At 45.6% G+C, this 20005-nt stretch overlaps 1 protein-coding gene across 1 annotated transcript in view; it reads right to left on the bottom strand.

Annotated features, from left to right (window-relative positions):
- Nucleotides 1-20005, bottom strand: part of LOC144499475 (von Willebrand factor A domain-containing protein 3B-like) — a 207827-nt gene that overhangs the window by 32712 nt on the left and 155110 nt on the right. The window contains exons 18-22 of the mRNA XM_078221465.1: nucleotides 15060-15271; nucleotides 12436-12573; nucleotides 10386-10443; nucleotides 8796-8952; nucleotides 2061-2179 (exon numbers count right to left, since the gene is read on the bottom strand). Coding sequence (XP_078077591.1) covers nucleotides 2061-2179; nucleotides 8796-8952; nucleotides 10386-10443; nucleotides 12436-12573; nucleotides 15060-15271 — 684 coding nt within the window. The remainder of the gene's footprint in view (nucleotides 1-2060; nucleotides 2180-8795; nucleotides 8953-10385; nucleotides 10444-12435; nucleotides 12574-15059; nucleotides 15272-20005) is intronic.

The following is a 20005-nucleotide window of genomic DNA, read 5'->3' as shown; positions in this document are numbered from 1 at the left end:
ACTAGCAAACAACGCGCCACCTCCCGCCGGCAGGAAACACACGGCTGAGAGGCTGGAGAATCTCACCTGTGACCTACTGGAGTACAGGTATGCTTGGGAAGCAACCAAAGAGATAAACGGGCTTGTAAATGTTGCTGCAACTTGGTATCAGACATGCTTTGCCATCGATTTGGTAAACAGCACTGTTGGGTAGCTGTAGCTTACGTGGCTTTGTTGAGGTCCGAACCTTCTCCCAGATCCACTCCCGACTAGTATGTGAAAACGTAGGCTGGTAATGTTTGACACCATTTTCCAGGCAAAATACCCTGCCAAGCCCAACACCCAACCCAAGCAGCGGCACCCCCATTTCATCAGCTAGCAAATGGGATTTGTGTGTTCCATTGTTCCGTCACTCGCCCCACAATCTGCTTTACTGATTTCACATTGATTTTCTTATACAAACATTACTTTTGCTCCACGCAGCCTTCAGAAAGGCTGTAAACTATTACAATCCCTTTAAATCAGAATTGCAGCCAATTACGGGTTGATTACGCGCCACATTTTCTAATCCTCCATCTTTTAATGTGTTCACAGCAGCAAGCCAGATGCCTGATGAGCATAATAAATGAGGGTCAACTGTGGGAGTTTCGGCATGGCATAATGTTCATAGAAAAAGCACAGAACATAGAAACCCGATAGCGCAGAGGGAGGCCATTTGGCCCATTGAGTCTGCTCCGATCACAATCCCACCCAGTCCCTATAGCCGTAGCCCCACTCATTTACCCTAGTTAGTCCCCCTGACACTAAGGATCAATTTAGCATGGCCAATCAACCTAACTCGCACATCTTTGAACTGTGGGAGGAAACCGGAGCACCCCCACGCAGACAGGAGGAGAACATGCAGACTCCACACAGACAGTGGCCCAAAGCCGGGAATCGAACCCAGGTCCCTGGCACTGTGAGACAGCAGTGCTAACCACTGTGCCACTGTGCCACCCAAGCACGGAATTTGTCACGTTTCAATCTTACTGCTTCAACAAACACACCGAAAATCTCCGTCCTCCTTGGCAGCTGGGATTCTCGGGTGCCGCTGAAAGTGAATGGAGTTTTGGTTGGAACGCCAGATTCTCCATTCCGGCTGGCAGCGGCATGATCACAGGCGAAATCGGGGAATCCCGCCCTTCATATCTTGTGTACAAGTGGGACCAAAATAATGCAAGAAAGGATGGTGAAAGGGATTCAGAGAGAGCAATCAAGGTTATTTTAAACCCACAGAGCTATGAAACAAGGCAAAGGAAATCCAATCCAATTCCCACATAAAAATAAACCGCAGCAACTTGAATAAAAGAACCAAATTCCTTCACCTATTTGACACAAAGAAATGAAGTGAGAAAAAGCAGAGTTCTGATGATAAACTGACAAAGCCCAGGGTTAAAGGTACAATAGGAATAACCTCTTCATTTTCAATGACAGATTCCCACTTTGTAATTATAACTGCTGATGGAAGTTGAAGAAGTTAAAGAATTGGATTGGTTGTTGATTCAATAAAGAACAGAACAAGTGACATGGTAGAACAATGTCAGATCTGCTCCTGTGAAAAGGACCACAGGAACAGTGAGCACCTTAAGCTGAATAGTTAGATAGAACCATCGAATCCCTACAGTGCAGAAGGAGGCCAGTTGGTCCATTGCGTCTGCACAGACTCTCCTACAGAGCATCTTACCCAGACCCACCTCCCCCTGCCCCGCCCTATCCCCCTAACCCTGTGCATTTACCATGGTTAATCCATCTAACCTACACATCTTTGCACACTTGGGGGTATTGATCATGGCCAATCCACCTAACCTGTACATCTTTGGAGTGTGGGAGGAAACCGGAGCACTTGGAGGAAACCCACGCAGATACGGGGAGAATGTGCAAACACCACACAGTTACCCAAGGCCAGAATCGAACCCGGGTCCCTGGCGCTGTGAAGCAGCAGTGCTAACCAATGTGCCACGATGCCATTTTATGCTACATTTTATCCCACATTTTGTTGCTAATTTATGGAAATACTAACATCTCAGCGACTGGCTGCTTACTTTTCGTAGGACTGGATAGCTTGAAAGAGCCTGCGTTTGTAGTTTTCCAGATCCACACCCAATGGATTAATCAGTGTAATCTGCTTCTTGCTGTTGCTCACATGAGCCAATGGTAACACCTGAATTAAAACAGAACGCATTTCAGACTGAAATATATCGAGGTAAAATGGATTATTTCAAAAGTAATATCGACAGAGAAAGGTCAGCTCAGAAGACACTGCTTCTTTCACCCATTGGTTTTTTCCTGCCCTTTAAATGTACATCTCCTGTGGTGAAACTCATGGTCAAAATTCTGAAAATAACTTTTCTCGATCACTGTTTACTTCAGCCACAGGCCTGAATTTATATTTGTTGTGACTTTACTCATTTTAGCCCACATGTACACGATCTTCGATCTTATTCACGTTTATAGTTTTACCCACTCTTCTAAGCAATGCAGGTAGGCAAAAAACTAAAATCTTATAAGATGACGTGTGAGCTACTTGCCTTTATTCACCAAGGCATTGAATAAAAGAGCAGGGAGACTCTGATGGAGCTCTATAAAACGCTGGTTAAGCCATAGCTAGAGTACAGTGTGCAGTTCTGCTCACCACACTATGGAAGGAAGTGATTGCACTGGAGGGTTGCAAAGGGGATTCACCAGGATGTTGCCTGGACTGGAGGGTTTCAGCTATGAAGAGAGACTGGATAGAACAAAGAACAAACAAGAGTACAGCACAGGAACAGCCCCTTCGGCCCTCCAAGCCTGTACCGATCATGATGCCCTAACTAAACAAAAAAAAACCTCTGCCCTTACATGGCCCGTATCCCTCTATTCCCTCCCTATTCATGTGCCCATTCAAATGCCTCTTAAATGTTGCTAATGTGCCTGCTTCCATCACCTCCTCTGGTAGTGTGTTCCAGGCACCCAACACTCTGTGTGAAAAATGTCCCCCGCACAACTCCCTTAAACTTTCCCCCTCTCACCTTGAACCTGTGCCCCCTTGTAATTGACATTTCCACCCTGGGAAAAAGCCTCTGACTATCCACCCTTCTATGCCCTCATAATTTTGTAGACCTCTATCAGGCCTCCCCTCAGCCTCCGTCATTCCAGTGAAAACAATCCTAGTTTATTCAACCTCTCCTCATAGCCAACATCCTCGAGACCAGGCAACATCCTGGTGAACCTTCTTTGCACTCTCTCCAAAGCTTCCACGTCCTACTGCTAGTGTGGTGACCAGAATTGTAATACCCCAAATGTGGCTTAACCAAGATTTTATTTAGCTGCAACATTGATTCCTAACTCTTGTACTCAATGCCCTGGCTGATGAAGGCAAGCACGCCATATGCTTTCTAAATCACCTTGGCCACCTATGTTGCCACTTTTAGGGAACTGTGGACCTGCACGCCCAGATCCCTCTGTATGTTAATGTTCCTAAGAGTTCTGCCATTTACAGTATAATTCACACCTAAATTTGATCCTCCAAAATGCATCACCTTACATTTGTCCAGGTTAAACTCCATCTGCCATTTCTGCGCCCAAGTCTCCAATCTATCTATATCCCGTTGCATCCTCTGACAATCCTCGGTATTATCAGCAACTCCACCAATCTTCGTGTCATCTGCAAACTTCTGACAGATTGAGCTGGGTGTTTTTAAAGGGCACCCCGAACTGAAAAAGCAAAGCAAGGAAACTCCAACTGACACCGACCCCTGGCATTGCCTCAACAGTGGTGGGACAGTGCCAGGATACCGCCAGTACATGACCATCTTTCATGGCAGGAACCCTATTATAACTTAGTGGGGGTGGGGACAATTGAGCGGGCAAATCCCACCAGCGTGAAAGCTGTTTTGGGGCTCACCCTTGATTCTCCGTCCCCCACTGCTATCCCTGCCCACTGAAAACAGGCCCGCTCATTCTGACTGTATGTTTGAATAACATAAATGCAGAGAAAATGATGAAACCAGAACCGACTGTAAAATCAAGCAAATGCTTTTAAAATTTGAAGAATTTTAAGTTAAGATTCCTTTATTGTTGAAATTCCCTATCAAACCTTAAATGCATCAAAAAGAACATAGAAGAACTTTGTTGGTAATGTAAATAAAAAAGCCACATTTATAATGCTGCTAATAAAGTTATTCTTCTCCACTTCATGCCTTCTTCCATCAAAAAGATTGCCATTAGCAGGGCGGCATGGTGGCACAGTGGTTAGCACTACTGCCTCACAGTGCCAGGGACCTGGGTTTGATTCCTGGCTTGGCTCACTGTCTGTGTGGAGTTTGCACGTTCTCCCCATGTCTGCGTGGGTTTCCTCCGGGTGCTCCGGTATCTTCCCACAGTCTGAAAGACGTGTTGGTTAGGTGCATTGGCCATGATAAATTCTCCATCAGTGTGCCCAAATAGGCACCGTAGTGTGGCAACTAGGTGACTTTCACAGTAACTTCATTGCAGTGTTAATGTAAGCCTTACCTGTGACTAATAAATAAACTTTAATGTATTTTAAGGAGTAAAAGACTTTTCCTCTGCAATGCTGCTTTTAGAGCATCTTCGAAATTTCCCATTTGTACATTCATATATAACGATGTATTCATTCACCTTAATAATGAAAAGCTGGTTTAATGACTTGCTTTGTTCTCCTTTGCTCCCGAAGAGTTTGGGTTCAATTTGTTTTCCACTGCTGAGCACAAAGAACATGTTCCACACCCACAGAGCAACTTGTCAAATTTCACCACCCTGGCGCAGTTGACAAAGTGTTATCACTAATGGCTCCCCATGTGTCCATCCAGCCAGCCTGTCCCTACCACCTCTTTTGGCACCATTGCTTGCTCCTCCTGACTATGCTATGCACTAGAGACTCACCCAGTACAACCCGCTCCAGGTGGTTGTATCCATCCTCCCAGGTGTCCACTGCTCTTCTGGGTGCTTGCGAATATGGACATGACTAACACTAGACGGCGCTCAGAGTTGCTGGTTCACTCTGGCCCCATGGCAGGCTGTTATTCCATAGATACATTCACACAAGGAGCATATGTTACAGTGTTGGCTCTAGCAGACCTCTTTAAAATTAGCTTCCACCGCATGCTGTTCTCTCTGCTGTTTCTTGGGTTGTGCGTCTGCCTCAGTGAATGAGAGGGTGAAAAGACATAACAAAGGCAGATGCAATTAGCCCCAAGTCTAAGGGAGGCTGGTTGCAAACCTTCTTTAACTCCCTCTGTGCTTTCATTATATTCATAACGAAACTGCTACCTTAAATTCAATGCTTCATTTACTCACAGAATCTACACTGCAGAAGGATTCGGTCTATCAAGTCTACACCGCCTTTCCAACAGAGCATCTTACCGAGCCTCTATGTATCTCTGTAACCCCACATATTTACCTCACTAATCCCCCTAACCTACACATCATTGGACACTAAGGAGCAATTTAGTATGGTCAATCCACCGGACCTGCACATCTTTGGATTGTGGAAGGAAACTGGAGCACCCGGAGGAAACCCACGCAGACACAGGGAAACATGCAGACTCCACACACACAGTAACCCAGGGCCAGAATTGAACTCGGGTCCCTGGCATTGTGAGGCAGCAGCTCTAACCACTGTGTCACCATGCTGCCTTTTAATGTTCAAGAAGTATCCAGGTGCTCCACAGAGGCTAAATATGACAAATAATTGATGCTGAGCCAAAGAAGCATTAGGAGGTGTGACTAATAGCTTAGACTGAGATAGGTTTTATTTTTACAAAGGTTTTAAATGTGGTAACAGAGGTAGAGTAGTTTAAGGAGAAAGGAAGCATACGGACTAAACTTTTTTTTTGGTTTACAGCATGGAAACAGGCCCTTCAGCCCAACTCGTCCATGCCATCCTTAGCTAACAGCTGAAGCTGACTCCAAATAGTGGGGGTGTGTACAAGAGTCAGAGTTGGAAGAACAGAGAGTTCCGGAGGGTGTTACAGCTGAAGGAGGTTACAGAGGTAAAAGCAAGTAAAGTCGCCATAGTCCCAGATGACCATAGGCTGCTCTCCCCTTTGAAGGGTGGAGCTGACTGGTGGTGATTTAATCTGAGGATCATCACACCTCAAGGCGAGGCCTTCACGAATAACCTCAGCCAGTACAAGAATTGAACCCGCATCACTCCGCATCACTAACCAGCTATCCAGCCAACTGAGCCGAACCGACTTCCCAGTTAGTGGAGGTCACAGAGGTCGGGTGAGGTGAAATCGGGAAGAAATTCAGGATGGTGGGTGACCTGCCAACGGAATAGTAAAGTTTGGAGATGACGAAGGTACAGATGAGAGTTTCAACAGCAGATGGACTGAGGCAAGGTGGACGTTAATACAGAGAGAAGTAGCCATCTTTTGACAATTTATGGGATGAATCAGCATATTGGCTGGAGAAACTGGTGAACAGTCTGGTGTAAGTGGCTGGGAGGAGGGATGGAATCAGACGTAATGGTGTGGAATTTATGGTGTTGGGGGGCAAAAAGATGGTTTTTCAGTCTGTCCGATTGGAGTGTAAAGGAGTGATTAAATCTTTTACTCCATTGGAACTTCCCACCTTTCCTGGTTTCCAACCCTGCATCTCCATCATCTGCAGGGACATACACAACACTGAGGTCTCTGCAGAAACATCTGGCGAGTAGACAGGTTTTATCAGCTTACCCCAATTAACAGTGCTGAGGTCAATCACCAGAAGAGACAAATGGGTAGAAAGATGTACGATTGTGAGAAAGAGATCGCAGTACGTTAAGAAAAAAGAGACAGTTTGTTTTTCTCTCTCTCTCTGTCAGGCAATAGGGACATAGATAGCAATGGCACAGGAAGCATGGGAAAATGACAAGATGAGCCAGAGAGGGAAAAGGACAGGTGAGGAAGCCCAAAAGAAGGAAAAACTGAAAAAGAAATTGAAGGATAATTATAATGAAGTCGGGTTCGGAACTTGGTGCACCACAGACTGGTAATACATCAGCGGCATGGTGGCACGGTGGTTAGCACTGCTGCCTCACAGCGCCATGGAACCCGGGCTCAATTCTAACCTTGGGTCATCGTCTGTGTGGAGTCTGCATGTTCTCCCCGTGTCTGTGTGGGTTTCCTCTGGGCGCTCTGGTTTCCTCCCACAGTCCAAAAATGTGGGGGTTAGGTGGATTGGCCATGTTTGACTGCCCCTAACTGTCTAGTGGGGTGAATATGCGGGGGTGGGGCCTGGGTGGGATTGTTGTCGATGCAGGCTCGATGGGTCGAATCCTCCGCTGGGGATTCTATTCTATGATCAGTTACTGCCAGGGAATAACATATTCGAATCTCGACTGTGATGTCTTGGAAATAACAAGCAGACAAGAGAATAGTCATTTTATATCTCAGCACTAATCACGAATAAACTGTGCACTTGAGTTTTAGCTTCAAGTCTAACCCAAGAGCATATAATTATTGGACTTCAGCCGCTATCTGGTGGTGAAGGGGTGATGATATCTGTTCTTGTAGCGTAGTCAGACTTTGATTTTATCATTATGTGTTTTTAATACAGAGTGGTATCAAATACGTGTTCAGGAATGACACACTAATAGCCTCAATCAATAATATTAGCAACTTCCAAGATGGAACGAGCAACCTTAGAGGGTGGATTTTCCAGATCATCGAGGCCCACAACCTACTAAAAAACAATTTGAATCCACACACTCACATACAGTTTTGTAGCTAGCATTAGAGACCTTGGTCTTCACACACTAAACATCAAACATCTTGTTACAGATGCACATTTAAAGCCAGTCACTTCTTCTGTTCTTTTTCTGATAATCTGCCCTTTATTTTTTTTTTATTATTTATCAGTGTCACAAGTAGGCTTACCTTAACACTGCAATGAAGTTACTGTGAAAATCCACTAGTCGCCACACTCCAGCGCCTGTTTGGGTACACTGAGGGAGAATTTAGCATGGCCAATGCACCTAACCAGCACATCTTTCGGACTGTGGGAGGAAGTCAGAGGAAATCCATGCAAACACGGGGAGAATGTGTAGACTCCGCACAGACAATGACCCAAGCCAGGAATCGAACCCGTATCCCTGGTGCTGAGAGGCAGCAGTGCTAACCACTGTGCCACCGGGCCTCCCCTCAAAGGTTATTAATTATAAGCAGCTTCCCATCTACTGAACATTTCTCAGTAATAATTGCCTCTACTTATTTAATCACTTCCGCTTATCGTGGACGGGATTCTCTGGTCTCGTCTGTGGCCAGACCCGTTGCGAGCAGAATATTTGGCATTCGAGCTCAAACTCCATTCACTGTCAGCGGCACCAGAAAATGCCAGCCGCAAACGAGGACGTAAAATTTCGGTCAATGTATCTGAACACCGTTCCCAAAACAATAAGCAGGGTAAATTCATTTTAGCAACTGAGTATCCAATCCAGTTGCGAGAAGCTGGAAAGTGCAGGAGGAACACCCCAAGAGATCAAATATATTGTTATATATTTGAAAGGGTTGCACGGTGGCTTTAAGAGCAAATCACATGACTTGATGACGACGTCATTAGGGTGCGTACTCAGGCTGCTGTGTTACTTTCAGTTTTCTGATGCAGAGAAAAGAGCAGCTCTTCAATAAAACCAGTTGGGTGTTACTTTGAATCGACCTGTGCAAACCAAGTCTTTTAATTTCTGTTAAAACCCACAATCCCAACGTAGTTAAGGGCATTACATATCGAGAATATAATCTCCATATTTTCCACAATCATCCGGAAATTCCATGTAAATGGGAAAAGAGAGTTCTCACCTCATCAAACACTTTGGACATGATATGCTTGTCTAAGACTGGAACATACTTTGCAGTTTGAGCAACAGCAGTTGGTGCAAGTGCATCCATTATGGTAAGTCTCTTCGCAATCAAACTATTTGTCTTGAGCCAGTGCGCTGAAGAAATATCCAGAGAGCTGTAAATGGATCAATAAAGAATGTTTCATGAGAAACTAGAGACACTCAAAATTACTCAATACTCAAGTGCCCCAAATTTATTTCAAAATAGTTTGAAAGCCAACAGAGCATTTTTCACTTATGTAATAAATTAACTCAGGTAGAGTACTGTTAAACAATTCTTTTTCTAAAATGTCCCTCTATTTGCCAACCAATTGTTTTTTTCTTAGCAGGAATAACTGATTGCCCAAGTGATACGATCTACGGCAACATGGGGTGTGATCTTTCCGCTCCACTGCACTGATCCATTAGCGTAGCGGGGTGGAAAATTTGACGGGGAGACTAAAAACGCCAGTCGTGTCCGACATCAGACTGTTCGCGATCCTCCCAGGCCCATTTTGCCTGGCGTCATCAGCCTCGTGCTCAAGAAAGTTAAAGTTTATTTATTGTCACAAGTAGGCTTACATTAACACTGCAATGAAGTTACTGTGAAAATCCCCCAGCCGCCACACTCCGGCGCCTGTTCGGGTACACTGAGGGAGAATTTAGCATGGCCAATGCACCTAACCGGCACGTCTTTTGGACTGTGGGAGGAAACGGGAATACACAGGGAAACCCACGCAGACACAGGGAGAACATGAAAACTCCACATAGACAGTCACCCAAGCCGGGAATCGAACCCAGGTCCCTGGCACTGTGAAACAGCAGTGCTAACCATTGTGCCACCGTGCATGTTCACCGGTCCCTGGCACTGTGAGGAAGCAGTGCTAACCATTGTGCCACCGTGCCACCCTGAGGCATGAGGCTAATTTAAATATTAATAAAATTATTATAACTTTATTAGTGACATAGTAATCCAGGTTCATTTAGCTTAGTGAAGCACTCCAGTTTTCAGACTTTCGTGACACTTTGAATTTTGTGGGGAAAATTTCGCCCAAGAAACATGGAGTTCAGTATGCATTCTCTCCAAGGTATGTGAGCCATCTCCCATAATACTGCCCAAGTTCTACAGCACTGTGGTCCCCTTTCCCAATGACTAACATCTACAAACACAATGTCAGCTGAGTGAGATAGTGAATGGAAGATTAGATTTGGAATGCTAATCAAAAACAGGAACAGGGATGAAATCCAATTTGCAAAACAAGCAGAAGTGGCCAGAGGGAAAACTGTAGTCAAAGCTTTACATAAAGAATGGGCGTGATTTTGACTGAGGGTTATAGTGTAAAATGGGGATTTAGAATTAGCTGTCTGTTAAATATCTCTCCCGTTGAACTCTTTTGATAGTGCAGAGGGTTACAACCTCAGTGTACTGTACCCTGATACAGTAATGTTCATTATTATAACAACAGTAAATTATTACTGACTTTAAATGAACCTGTGAAATGAATAATCAAAGATGAATGAATTATCCTTGGGTGGTCTTTTTTGGCACTGGATATTATTTTCCACTTACTTCTTCACTGGCCCACTTGTCTTTTTCGGCAAAGGTTTGTTTTCTGGTAAACTGAGGTCTGCAAAGAGAGGTTTTTGAAGTGAAGGCAAAGGTAAAACTTTTTGGTAGTGATTCTCATTATCCTGTAACACTTAATAACATCAGGACCCCAAGTGATTAATCCTCCGTTTCCTGCTTCCTTTGGTTTTCTGATTTGCTCAGTGTAAGATCCTCCTCACTGAACTCGAAGGAGGAACATTATTCTATTGCACTGTGTTGCAACCCGCATGACGTGCATGGGGAAATCACCGATCGGCCTCCCTGAAAGACCCGTTGAATACGAGCTCCCTGGGGACTGGCAATGAACACACCAGGTAGAGCTCTTATACCGAGCCCTGTGTAAAGCAGGCCCCTGAGTGGATCCATTATTGGTTGTCCCCATTGGGACCTGTTGTGTTCGCCACAGGCTGGTGGTTTTTGCTTTACTTTATTTTGTGCAATAAAAGCACTGTTCCTATATAACCGACTCCTGGAGTTATTATACACCAGTTTTCCTTTTGAAGAGAAGTCAGAGATTGGAACCAAAGTACATAGCGTAGGGCACCCATCAAATGAAAGGAGAAGCCAAAGTAAATGGAAGAGTACTGATTAGATATGCTTGGGGTCAATTTTCAGTGCCTTTGCCACTGATATTATTGAACATATGAATAAGGAGTAGGCCACTCAGCCCCTCGAGCCTGCCCTGCTGTTCAATAAGATCATGGCTGATCTGATTGTAACTTCAGCCCCACATTCCTGCCTATCCCCCATAACCTTTCACCCCCTTGTTAATCAAGAATCTATCAGATTTAAAAATATTCAAAGACTCTACTTCCATTGCCTTTTGAAGAAGAGAGTTCCAAAGATTCATTAGCCTCAGAGAAAAAAATTATCCTCATCACTGTCTTAACTATGTGACCTCTTTTTTAAACAGTGACCCCCTAGTTCTAGATTCTCCACAAGAGGAAACATTCTTTCCACATCCACCCTGTTAAGATCCCGCAGGATCTTGTGTATTTCAGTCAAGATCTCTAGTTCTCTTTTAAAATCAGATACAAGCCCAACCTATCCAACCTTTCCTCATAAGACAACCCACCCAGTCTGGTAAACCTTCTTGCATTTACATCCCTCCTTAATAAGGAGATGAATACTGTACATAGTTTTGACCCAACAGCCAGTTTCAAAAGTTCCCAAATTTATTTTCCAAATGGTTGAATTTTATTAATGTACAGTCCGGGCAACACATGGCAAGACAAAATCGTCAATGATATTGTTGTTTCTCGTGCAAACATGCCAAGCATGCCAGCGCTAATCCAGCAAAGAAGGCTTTGCTGGCTTGCGTATGCACACAGGGAGGAAGAAGATTACATCCCTGAGGATATGTTGCACTGGGAGTTATCCTGTGCCAAGAGACCAGCAGGATGTCCAAAGCTATGATTCAAGTCATCAGAAGAGACATGAAAGCCCTCAACATCGATCACAACAAGTGGGAACTCTAGCTGACGATCGATGAAATTGGTGACACCAGCTGTGGGCAGGAACTCACCACCATGAAGTCATGTGCTTTTCAGAAGCTCTAAAGCAGACACCAGTCCGGCAAACAAAGCGCCATCCCTCACCACCAGCAAGCGGACAACTTCACGTGTGGCACTTACGGCAGACTTTACCTTTCCAGAATGGGCTTGTTCCGCCATCTGAGGAAGTGCCGCAGGTGATCTCATCAGACCTCACCAGATTCCAAGGCTGCATTCCCATCATCCCTCACAGATGGAGGGATGTCAATCATGCCAATCACAATGCCAGTGAACAGCCTTACCCATCAGGAAGGGGAACCTGAAACCTTCCTTTCTTATCTGAGTGAGACTATTCGCTGAACATTAAAGTAAAGTAACACATTGCATCTTCCCAATTCTTGCCCATATTTACACATCAACATGGCAAATCCACAACAGCTTTACCGCAAGTGTGGGTTAAGGGAAAGATGCAATTGAGGAATCAATTGATTTCCATTCACTGGGATGATCAAACTTACCATTCAGGACCTTCAGTTCCTTGTTGTAGTTATTGAGGAACAGCTCCTTGTTTTCTGGAAGCATCCATTCGTCCACCAGATTCTCATCGATTTCAACACCATTACTCAAACTCCGAAGTAAGCTTGCCTTTGTGTGAGCTAGCAAGAGGAACACTTCTGTGGTCACATTCCTGCTGCAATTTCACAGTATTCTTTTCCCGCTGTTTTAATATCCAATACGGTTCAACAATTTTTCAATTCCTCTGCTCTCATAAGAAGTGCAAAATATGTGTTTTCTCATTTGCACTTCCCGTACAAATTAACAAGTCTACTCCCCAAAATGCATCACATCACTTCATAAGTGCCACGGGTATGATATCAGGCAGGTAATTTCACAGACAAAATGTAAATACAGTAAAATTCAATCATTGAATAAATGCTAGGGAAAAACATTCTAGAAATGATGGTTGAACTGCCAGTATACCTACTATTTGTGTGATAGAGTGCGGTAATTTTGGGAATGTATTCTAGCACATTGTTTTAAAGTTTAAAGGTTTTTTTATTAGTGTCACAAGCAGGCTTATATTAACACTGCAGTGAAGTTACTGTGAAAATCCCTTACTCTCCACACTCCAGCGCCTGTTCGGGTACACTGAGGGAGAACTTAGCATAGCCAGCACGTCTTTTGGACTGTGGGCGGAAACTGGAGCACCCGGAGGAAACCCACGCAGACACGGGGCAACGTGCAAACTCCACACAGACAGTGACCCAAACCGGGAATTGAACCCGGGTCCCTAGTGCTGTGAGGCAGCAGTGCTAACCATTGTGCCACCATGCCACCCATGTCCCCACATAGTGCTACCAAATTGCTGTTTGGGGAAAGTTGTGTGCGGTGCCAAATAAGGCATTTTACGGTAATTGTTGCTAGAAATCATAGAAACCCTACAGTGCAGAAAGAGGCCATTTGGCCCATCGAGTCTGCACCGACCACAATCCCACCCAGACCCCTACATATTAACCCGCTAATCCCTCAAACCTACACATCTCAGTACACTAAGGGGCAATTTTAGCATGGCCAATCAACCTAACCCGCACATCTTTGGACTGTGGGAGGAAACCGGAGCACCCGGAGGAAACCCACGCAGACACGAGGAGAATGTGCAAACTCCACACAGACATTGACCCAAGCCAGGAATCGAACCCAGGTCCCTGGAGCTGTGAAGCAGCAGTGCTAACCACTGTGCTACCGTGCCGTGCTGGAACATTAAGCATTTAAACGCAATAACTTCTATAGTGCTCATTATCCATACTGCTGTAGGTAATTAGCCAGAGTATACAAAGGAACATAGGCATCTCTCTCTCTCTGTGGGAGGAGACAGTGGTTATATAGCTTGAGGGCACCAATCTGCATCAAACATGGGGCAAGGCAAGGAGACAGGCTCCCCATGAACTACCACAGCCAGTGCAGGGATTGAACCAGAGTCCTTGGCACCATTCTGTACCACACTCTGGCCATTGAAGCTAACTCAACCCTCGGAAACTGGTGCACATGTGGGTGGCACGGTGGCACAATGGTTAGCACTACTGCCTCACAGCGTCAGGGACCCAGGTTTAATTCCAGCTTCGGGTCACTGTCTGTGTGGAGTTTGCACATTCTCCCCGTGTCTGCGTGGGTTTCCTCCGGGTGCTCCGGTTTCCTCCTACATTCCAAAGATGTGCAGATTACGTGGATTGACCATGCTAAATTCCTCTTAGTGTCCCAGAGTATGTAGGTTAGGGAGATTAGCAGGATGAATATGTGGGGTCATGAGGATTGGGCCTGGGTGGGATGCTGTGTGGGAGAGTCCGTGCAGACCAGATGGCCGAATGGCCTCTTTCTGCACTGTAAGGATTCTATGAATGTCTTGATTTTTAAAATCTCAAAGTATTTACAATCTCTCCATGGCCTCCCTCTTCCCTATCTCAATAATCTCCTCCAGCTACACAACCCACCAAGACCTCTGCACTGCTCTAGTACTGACCTCTTGAGCATTCCCAATTTCACCTCTCCACCTATGGCTGTTGTGCCTTTCTCTGCCTGGGCCCCAAGCTATGGGGCTTCGATCCAACCTTTCCCTCCTTTAAGACAGTTTTTGGAAACCTACCTCTTGGACCAAGATTTTTGTCTTCTGCCTTCATATCTCCTTATTTAGCTCAGTGCCATATTTTGTTTTATAAAGCCCCTGTGGAAAGCCTGGGACTTAGAATCATCAAATCCCGATAGTGCAGGAGGAGACCATTCGGCCCATCAAGCCTGCACCGACAGCAATCCCACCGACAGCAATCCCCCCGTAATCCCATATATTTACCCTGCTCATCCTCCTGAAACTAAGGTTAATGTAGCATGGCCAATCAACGTAACCCACACATCTTTGGACGGTGGGAGGAAACCGGAGCACCCGGAGGAAACCCACGAAGACACGGGGAGAATGTGCAAACTCCACACAGACAGTGACCCAAGCTGGGAATTGAACCTGGGTCCCTGGCGCTGTGAGGCAGCAGTGCTAACCACTGTGCCACCGTGCCGCCCCCAACTTCTTATTACATTAAAGCTGCTATATAAATATAAGTTTGTGTTAAAATAAATGATGGTTAGTTCCTCTTACCGGCACACAGGACTCTCTTCCTATGGAGTTCCTTTGATTTCTTGGCATGATCCACACTGTAAATATGGCACCTGTCCCGATGGTTTCGGTGTGTGGCGGGTATCCAGTCCACAGCTGTTCTGGGTCTCACACATGCCTTGGCATCTAAAGAACGCACCTGAGCTGTATTGTCACTCCAAGCTGGTCGCCTGATTAGCCCATCTGCAGCGATGCTGCAGGAGTGAAAACATACATTTTTACAAACCTTCTGTCTTTATTAGTTTATTTATTTATTAGTCACAAGTAAGGCTTACATTGCATTGAAGTTACTGCGAAATTGCCCTAGTTGCCACAGTCCGGCGCCTGTTTGGGTACACAGAGAGAATTTAGCATACACCTAACCAACACGTCTTTCAGACTGTGGGAGGAAACTGGAGCACCCAGAGGAAACCCACGCAGACACGGGAAGAACGTGCAGACTCCACACAGGCAGTGACCCGAGTCGGGAATCGAACCGGGTCTCTGGTGCTGTGAGGCAGCCGTGCTAACCACTGTGCCACCGTGCCACCCATGTGGAACATTGTGAATGCATTATGCTGAGTATACCCCTGAACAATTATCAATCTAGGACTGTTAATTAGCTGAAGTAAAATGATGAACTATCAGGAGCAGCGTGAACCCAACGCTCACCAATTCCTTTTACAAGTATGAAATTTGAGTCAGCACATTGGCACGGTGGTTCACACTGCTGCCTCATAGCACCAGGGCCCCGGGTTCAATTCCAGCCTTTGTCTGTATGGAGTTTGCACATTCACCCCATGTCTGCATGGGCTTCCTCCGCTTTCCTCCCACACTCCAAAGATGTGCAGGTTAGATGGACTGATAAATGAGTAGGGATACAGAGATAGGATGGAGGGCTGTGCCTGGGTAACACACTCTGTCAGAGATTTGGTGCAGACTCGATGGGCCGAATGGCCCCCTTCTGCACTGTCGGGATTCTATGATTCTAAATGCTTCAGCATCACACCTGCAGTTTACGCTCCCGCATAACACTGGACCGAGGTTTGCCTGAAGTCAGCCACTTTGTGGCTTGCATTCTACAGGTGTTTGTATAATTCAAAAAAAATGATTATTCAACCCAGAACATTTTTTAAGAGTTTTTGAATTGTAGTCATTGTAATATTGGGAATCATTGCAATGAACATGGCATAGCAAGGATTATAATAAATAGATACTGGGGCTAAACTGGATAACCCCCAAAACAGGGGCAAAGATCGTGACGGACAATCAACCTACACCAAGGCAACACAGGGAGCACCTCGTGTTCACACTGCCCGCACATTAACATGATTTGCTGTGTGATGCCAGTGCTAACTTTTCACTGTCTACAAACATCAGCATGGGACCCAATATCATTACTTCCTTGACCTACTTAAAGCTTGCCTGCAGCTTTTAAAAGGAAGATGAATTGCAGCATCTGCGGATGCATTGTCAGTGTTGTACGGTGCACAAAGAGCAATGGGTGACCATGGGATAGAGCGTGCCTCAAGGCTTTTGGTGCTGCACTGGAGTCCTTGGTGGAGATAGAAACAAGGCGAGCTCAACTGTATCCACAGAAGCAGGACACGAGGCCCTCTACACACCCATCCAATGGTGTTACCATCACTGAATCCCCCACGATCAACATCCTGGGGGTTACCATTGACCAGAATCTGAAATAGACTAGCCATTTAAATACTGTGGCTACCAGAACAGATCAAAAGCTAGGAATACTGCAGTGAGTAACTCACTTCCTAACTCCCCAAAGCATGTCCACACTCTACAAGGCACAAGTCAGGAGTGTGATGGAATACTCCCCACTTGCTGGATGGGTGCAGCTCCAACAACACTCAAGAAGCTTGACACCATCCAGGACAAAGCAGCCCGCTTGATTGGCATCCCATCCACCAACATTCACTCCCTCCATTACCGACGCACAGTAGCAGCAGTATATGCCACCTACAAGATGGACTACAGGAGCTCACCAAGACTGTTCAGCCTGGATGAGTGCAGCTCCAACAGCACTCAAGACATTCAACACCATCCAGGACAAAGCAGTCCGCTTGATTGCTACCCCTTCCACAAACATTCACTCCCTCCACCACCAACGAACAGTGACAGCAGTGTGTACCATTTACAGGATGCACTGCAGGAACTCACCAAGGTTTCTGAGGCAGCACCTTCCAAACCCATGACCATCTAGAAGGACAAGTGCAGCAGATACCTGGGAACACCACCACCTGGAAGTTCCCCTCTAAGTCACTCAGCATTCTGACTTGGAAATATGTCACTGTCACTGGATCAAAATCCTGGAACTCCCTACCTAACAGCACTGTGGGCATACCTACACTTCAGGGGCTGCAGCGATTCAAGAAGGTAGCTCGCTCGCCACCACCTTCTCAAGGGCAACCAGGGATGGTCGTAAATGTTGGTCGAGCCAGCAACGCCCCTGTCCCATAAATGAATTTTTAAAAAGGCAATGGGAATGTCAGGAGTTAAGTCCCAAGGAACTGGATGCAGTAACATAAGAAGAAGTTGAATGACTTCAAAGGGTGGCCAAGTCGGTGAATGCAGTGATGTAGTGGTATTGTCACTGGACTGGTAATGCAGGGTAATGCTCTGGGGACCCAGGTTCGAATCTCACCATGGCAGATGGTGAAGTTTAAATTCAATAAAAATCTGGAATTAAAAGTCTAATAATGATCATGAAACCATGCTGATTGAGTTTAGAGATGGAAATCTGCCACCCGTATCTTGGCACCATTGCCAACAATATGGCTTGAAATGGCCAAGCAAACCATTCAGTTCATGGGCAATTCAACTCTGAATGAGGCTGGGGAGACCATGCAGACGCTACGACAACAGATGAATGAACACCGCTCGACAATCACCAGGCAGGAGTGTTCTCTTCCTGTTGGGGAACACTTCAGCAGTCACGAGCATTCAGCCTCTGATCTTCGGGTAAGCGCTCTCCAAGGCCGCCTTCACGACACACGACAACGCAGAATCGCTGAGCAGAAACTGATAGCCAAGTTCCGCACACATGAGGACGGCCTCAACCAGGATCTTGGGTTCATGTCACACTATCTGTAACCCCCCACGACTTGCCTGGGCTTGCAAAATCTCACTAACTGTCCTGGCTGCACACAATACACATCTCTTTAACCTGTGCTTAACCCTCTCTCCACTCATATTGTCTGTACCTTTTAGACTTGATTACCTGTAAAGACTCGCATTCCAACCATTATCTTGTAAATTGAGTTTGTGTCTATATATGCGCTGTTTGTGAACACAACTCCCACTCACCAAGCTTGTAGCTTGTGCTACCAAATAAAACCTGTTGGACTTTAACCTGGTGTTGTGAGACTTCTTAGTAAGCTGCACACCCACATTTCTTACCTTGTGCACAGTGACAGTGTAGTACGGTTGAAAGTTGCATCCAATAATTTGTATTGTTTGTTCATTTACTGGTGATCAGTAGATGGTTTGTGTTCTTCCACTCCTCTCCATTCATAAAATACTTCCATTTAGAAATGGAGATGGTGTAGGAATGGGCCACAACACGGCAGCAGGAATGCAGGGTATGGAAGCATTCGTACATGATGCCACACACAGTGGGCTGCAGATTTAATTCCATCCTTGGCTCTTTGCCAAAGAGCCATGCCAAGTCGAGAACAGGTAAATGTCACTGCACTCATGGATTTGTAGATTAAAACTCCCTCCAGTAGTTATGATACTTTAAAAGGTCCCAGTGCTTCCAACAAATTGAGTACATTTTTTTTTAAAATCTTCCGTGGGATGTGGACATCGTCCACCCCAAATTTTCTTTGAGAAGGTGGTGGTGAGTCACCTTCCTGAACTGTCCAGTCCATCTGTGTATGAGGTGCACCCACAGTGCTATTCGGAAGGGAGTTCCAGGATCTTGATCCGCTGACAGTGAAGGTTTATTTATTAGTGTCACAAGTGGAGGCTTACATTAACACTGCAATGAAGTTACTGTGAAAATACTCCAGTCACCACACACTAATTCAAAGGCAGGGTGGATATTTGCTTGGAGGGAAATGTGATCTAATTTTTTTTATTCATTCGTGGGATATGTGTGTTGCTGGCTAGGCCAGCATTTATTGCCCATCCCTAGTTGTCCAAGGGCAGTTGAGAGTCAACCACATTGCTGTGGCTCTGTAGTCACATGTAGGATCCATAGAATCCTACAGTGCAGAAGGAAGCCATTCGGCCCATTGAGTCTGCACCGACCACAATCCCACCCAGGCCCTATCCCCATGACCCCATGCATTTACCCTCGCTAGTCCCTCTGACACTTTAGCATGGTCAATCCACCTAACCCGCATATCTTTGGACTGTGGAAGGAAACCGGAACACCTGGAGGAAACCCACGCAGACATGGGGAGAACGTGCAAACGCCACACAGACAGTGACCCAAGCCGGGAATCAAACCCGGGTCCCTGACACTGTGCGGCAGCAGTGCTAACCACTATGTCACCGTGCTGCCCTGTAGACCAGACCAGGTGAGGACGGCAGATTTCCTTCCCTAAAAGACATTAGCAAACCAGATGGGTTTTTCCAACAATGATTTCATGGTCATCAGTAGATTTGTAATTCCAGCCATTTTTTTTCATTTAATTTAAATTCCAACATCTACGGGATTCGAACCCGGGTGCCCAGAACATTAGCTTAGTTTCTGGATCAATAGTCTAGTGACAATACCACTAGACCATCGCCGCTTCTTAATTATCCTGACTATTCAAAGTTTTGATGTGGAGATGCCGGCGTTGGACTGGGATAAACACAGTGAGAGTTTTAACAACACCAGGTTAAAGTCCAACAGGTTTATTTGGTAGCAAATGCCATTAGCTTTTGGAGCGCTGCTCCTTCGTCAGATGGAGCGGATAAGTTATTTGCTACCAAAT

Source organism: Mustelus asterias, chromosome 10 (genome assembly GCF_964213995.1).
Source record: "Mustelus asterias chromosome 10, sMusAst1.hap1.1, whole genome shotgun sequence".
In the NCBI taxonomy this organism is placed as follows: domain Eukaryota; kingdom Metazoa; phylum Chordata; class Chondrichthyes; order Carcharhiniformes; family Triakidae; genus Mustelus; species Mustelus asterias.
Note: the sequence above shows the minus strand (reverse complement) of the source record. Positions and strands in the feature narration are given on the sequence as shown.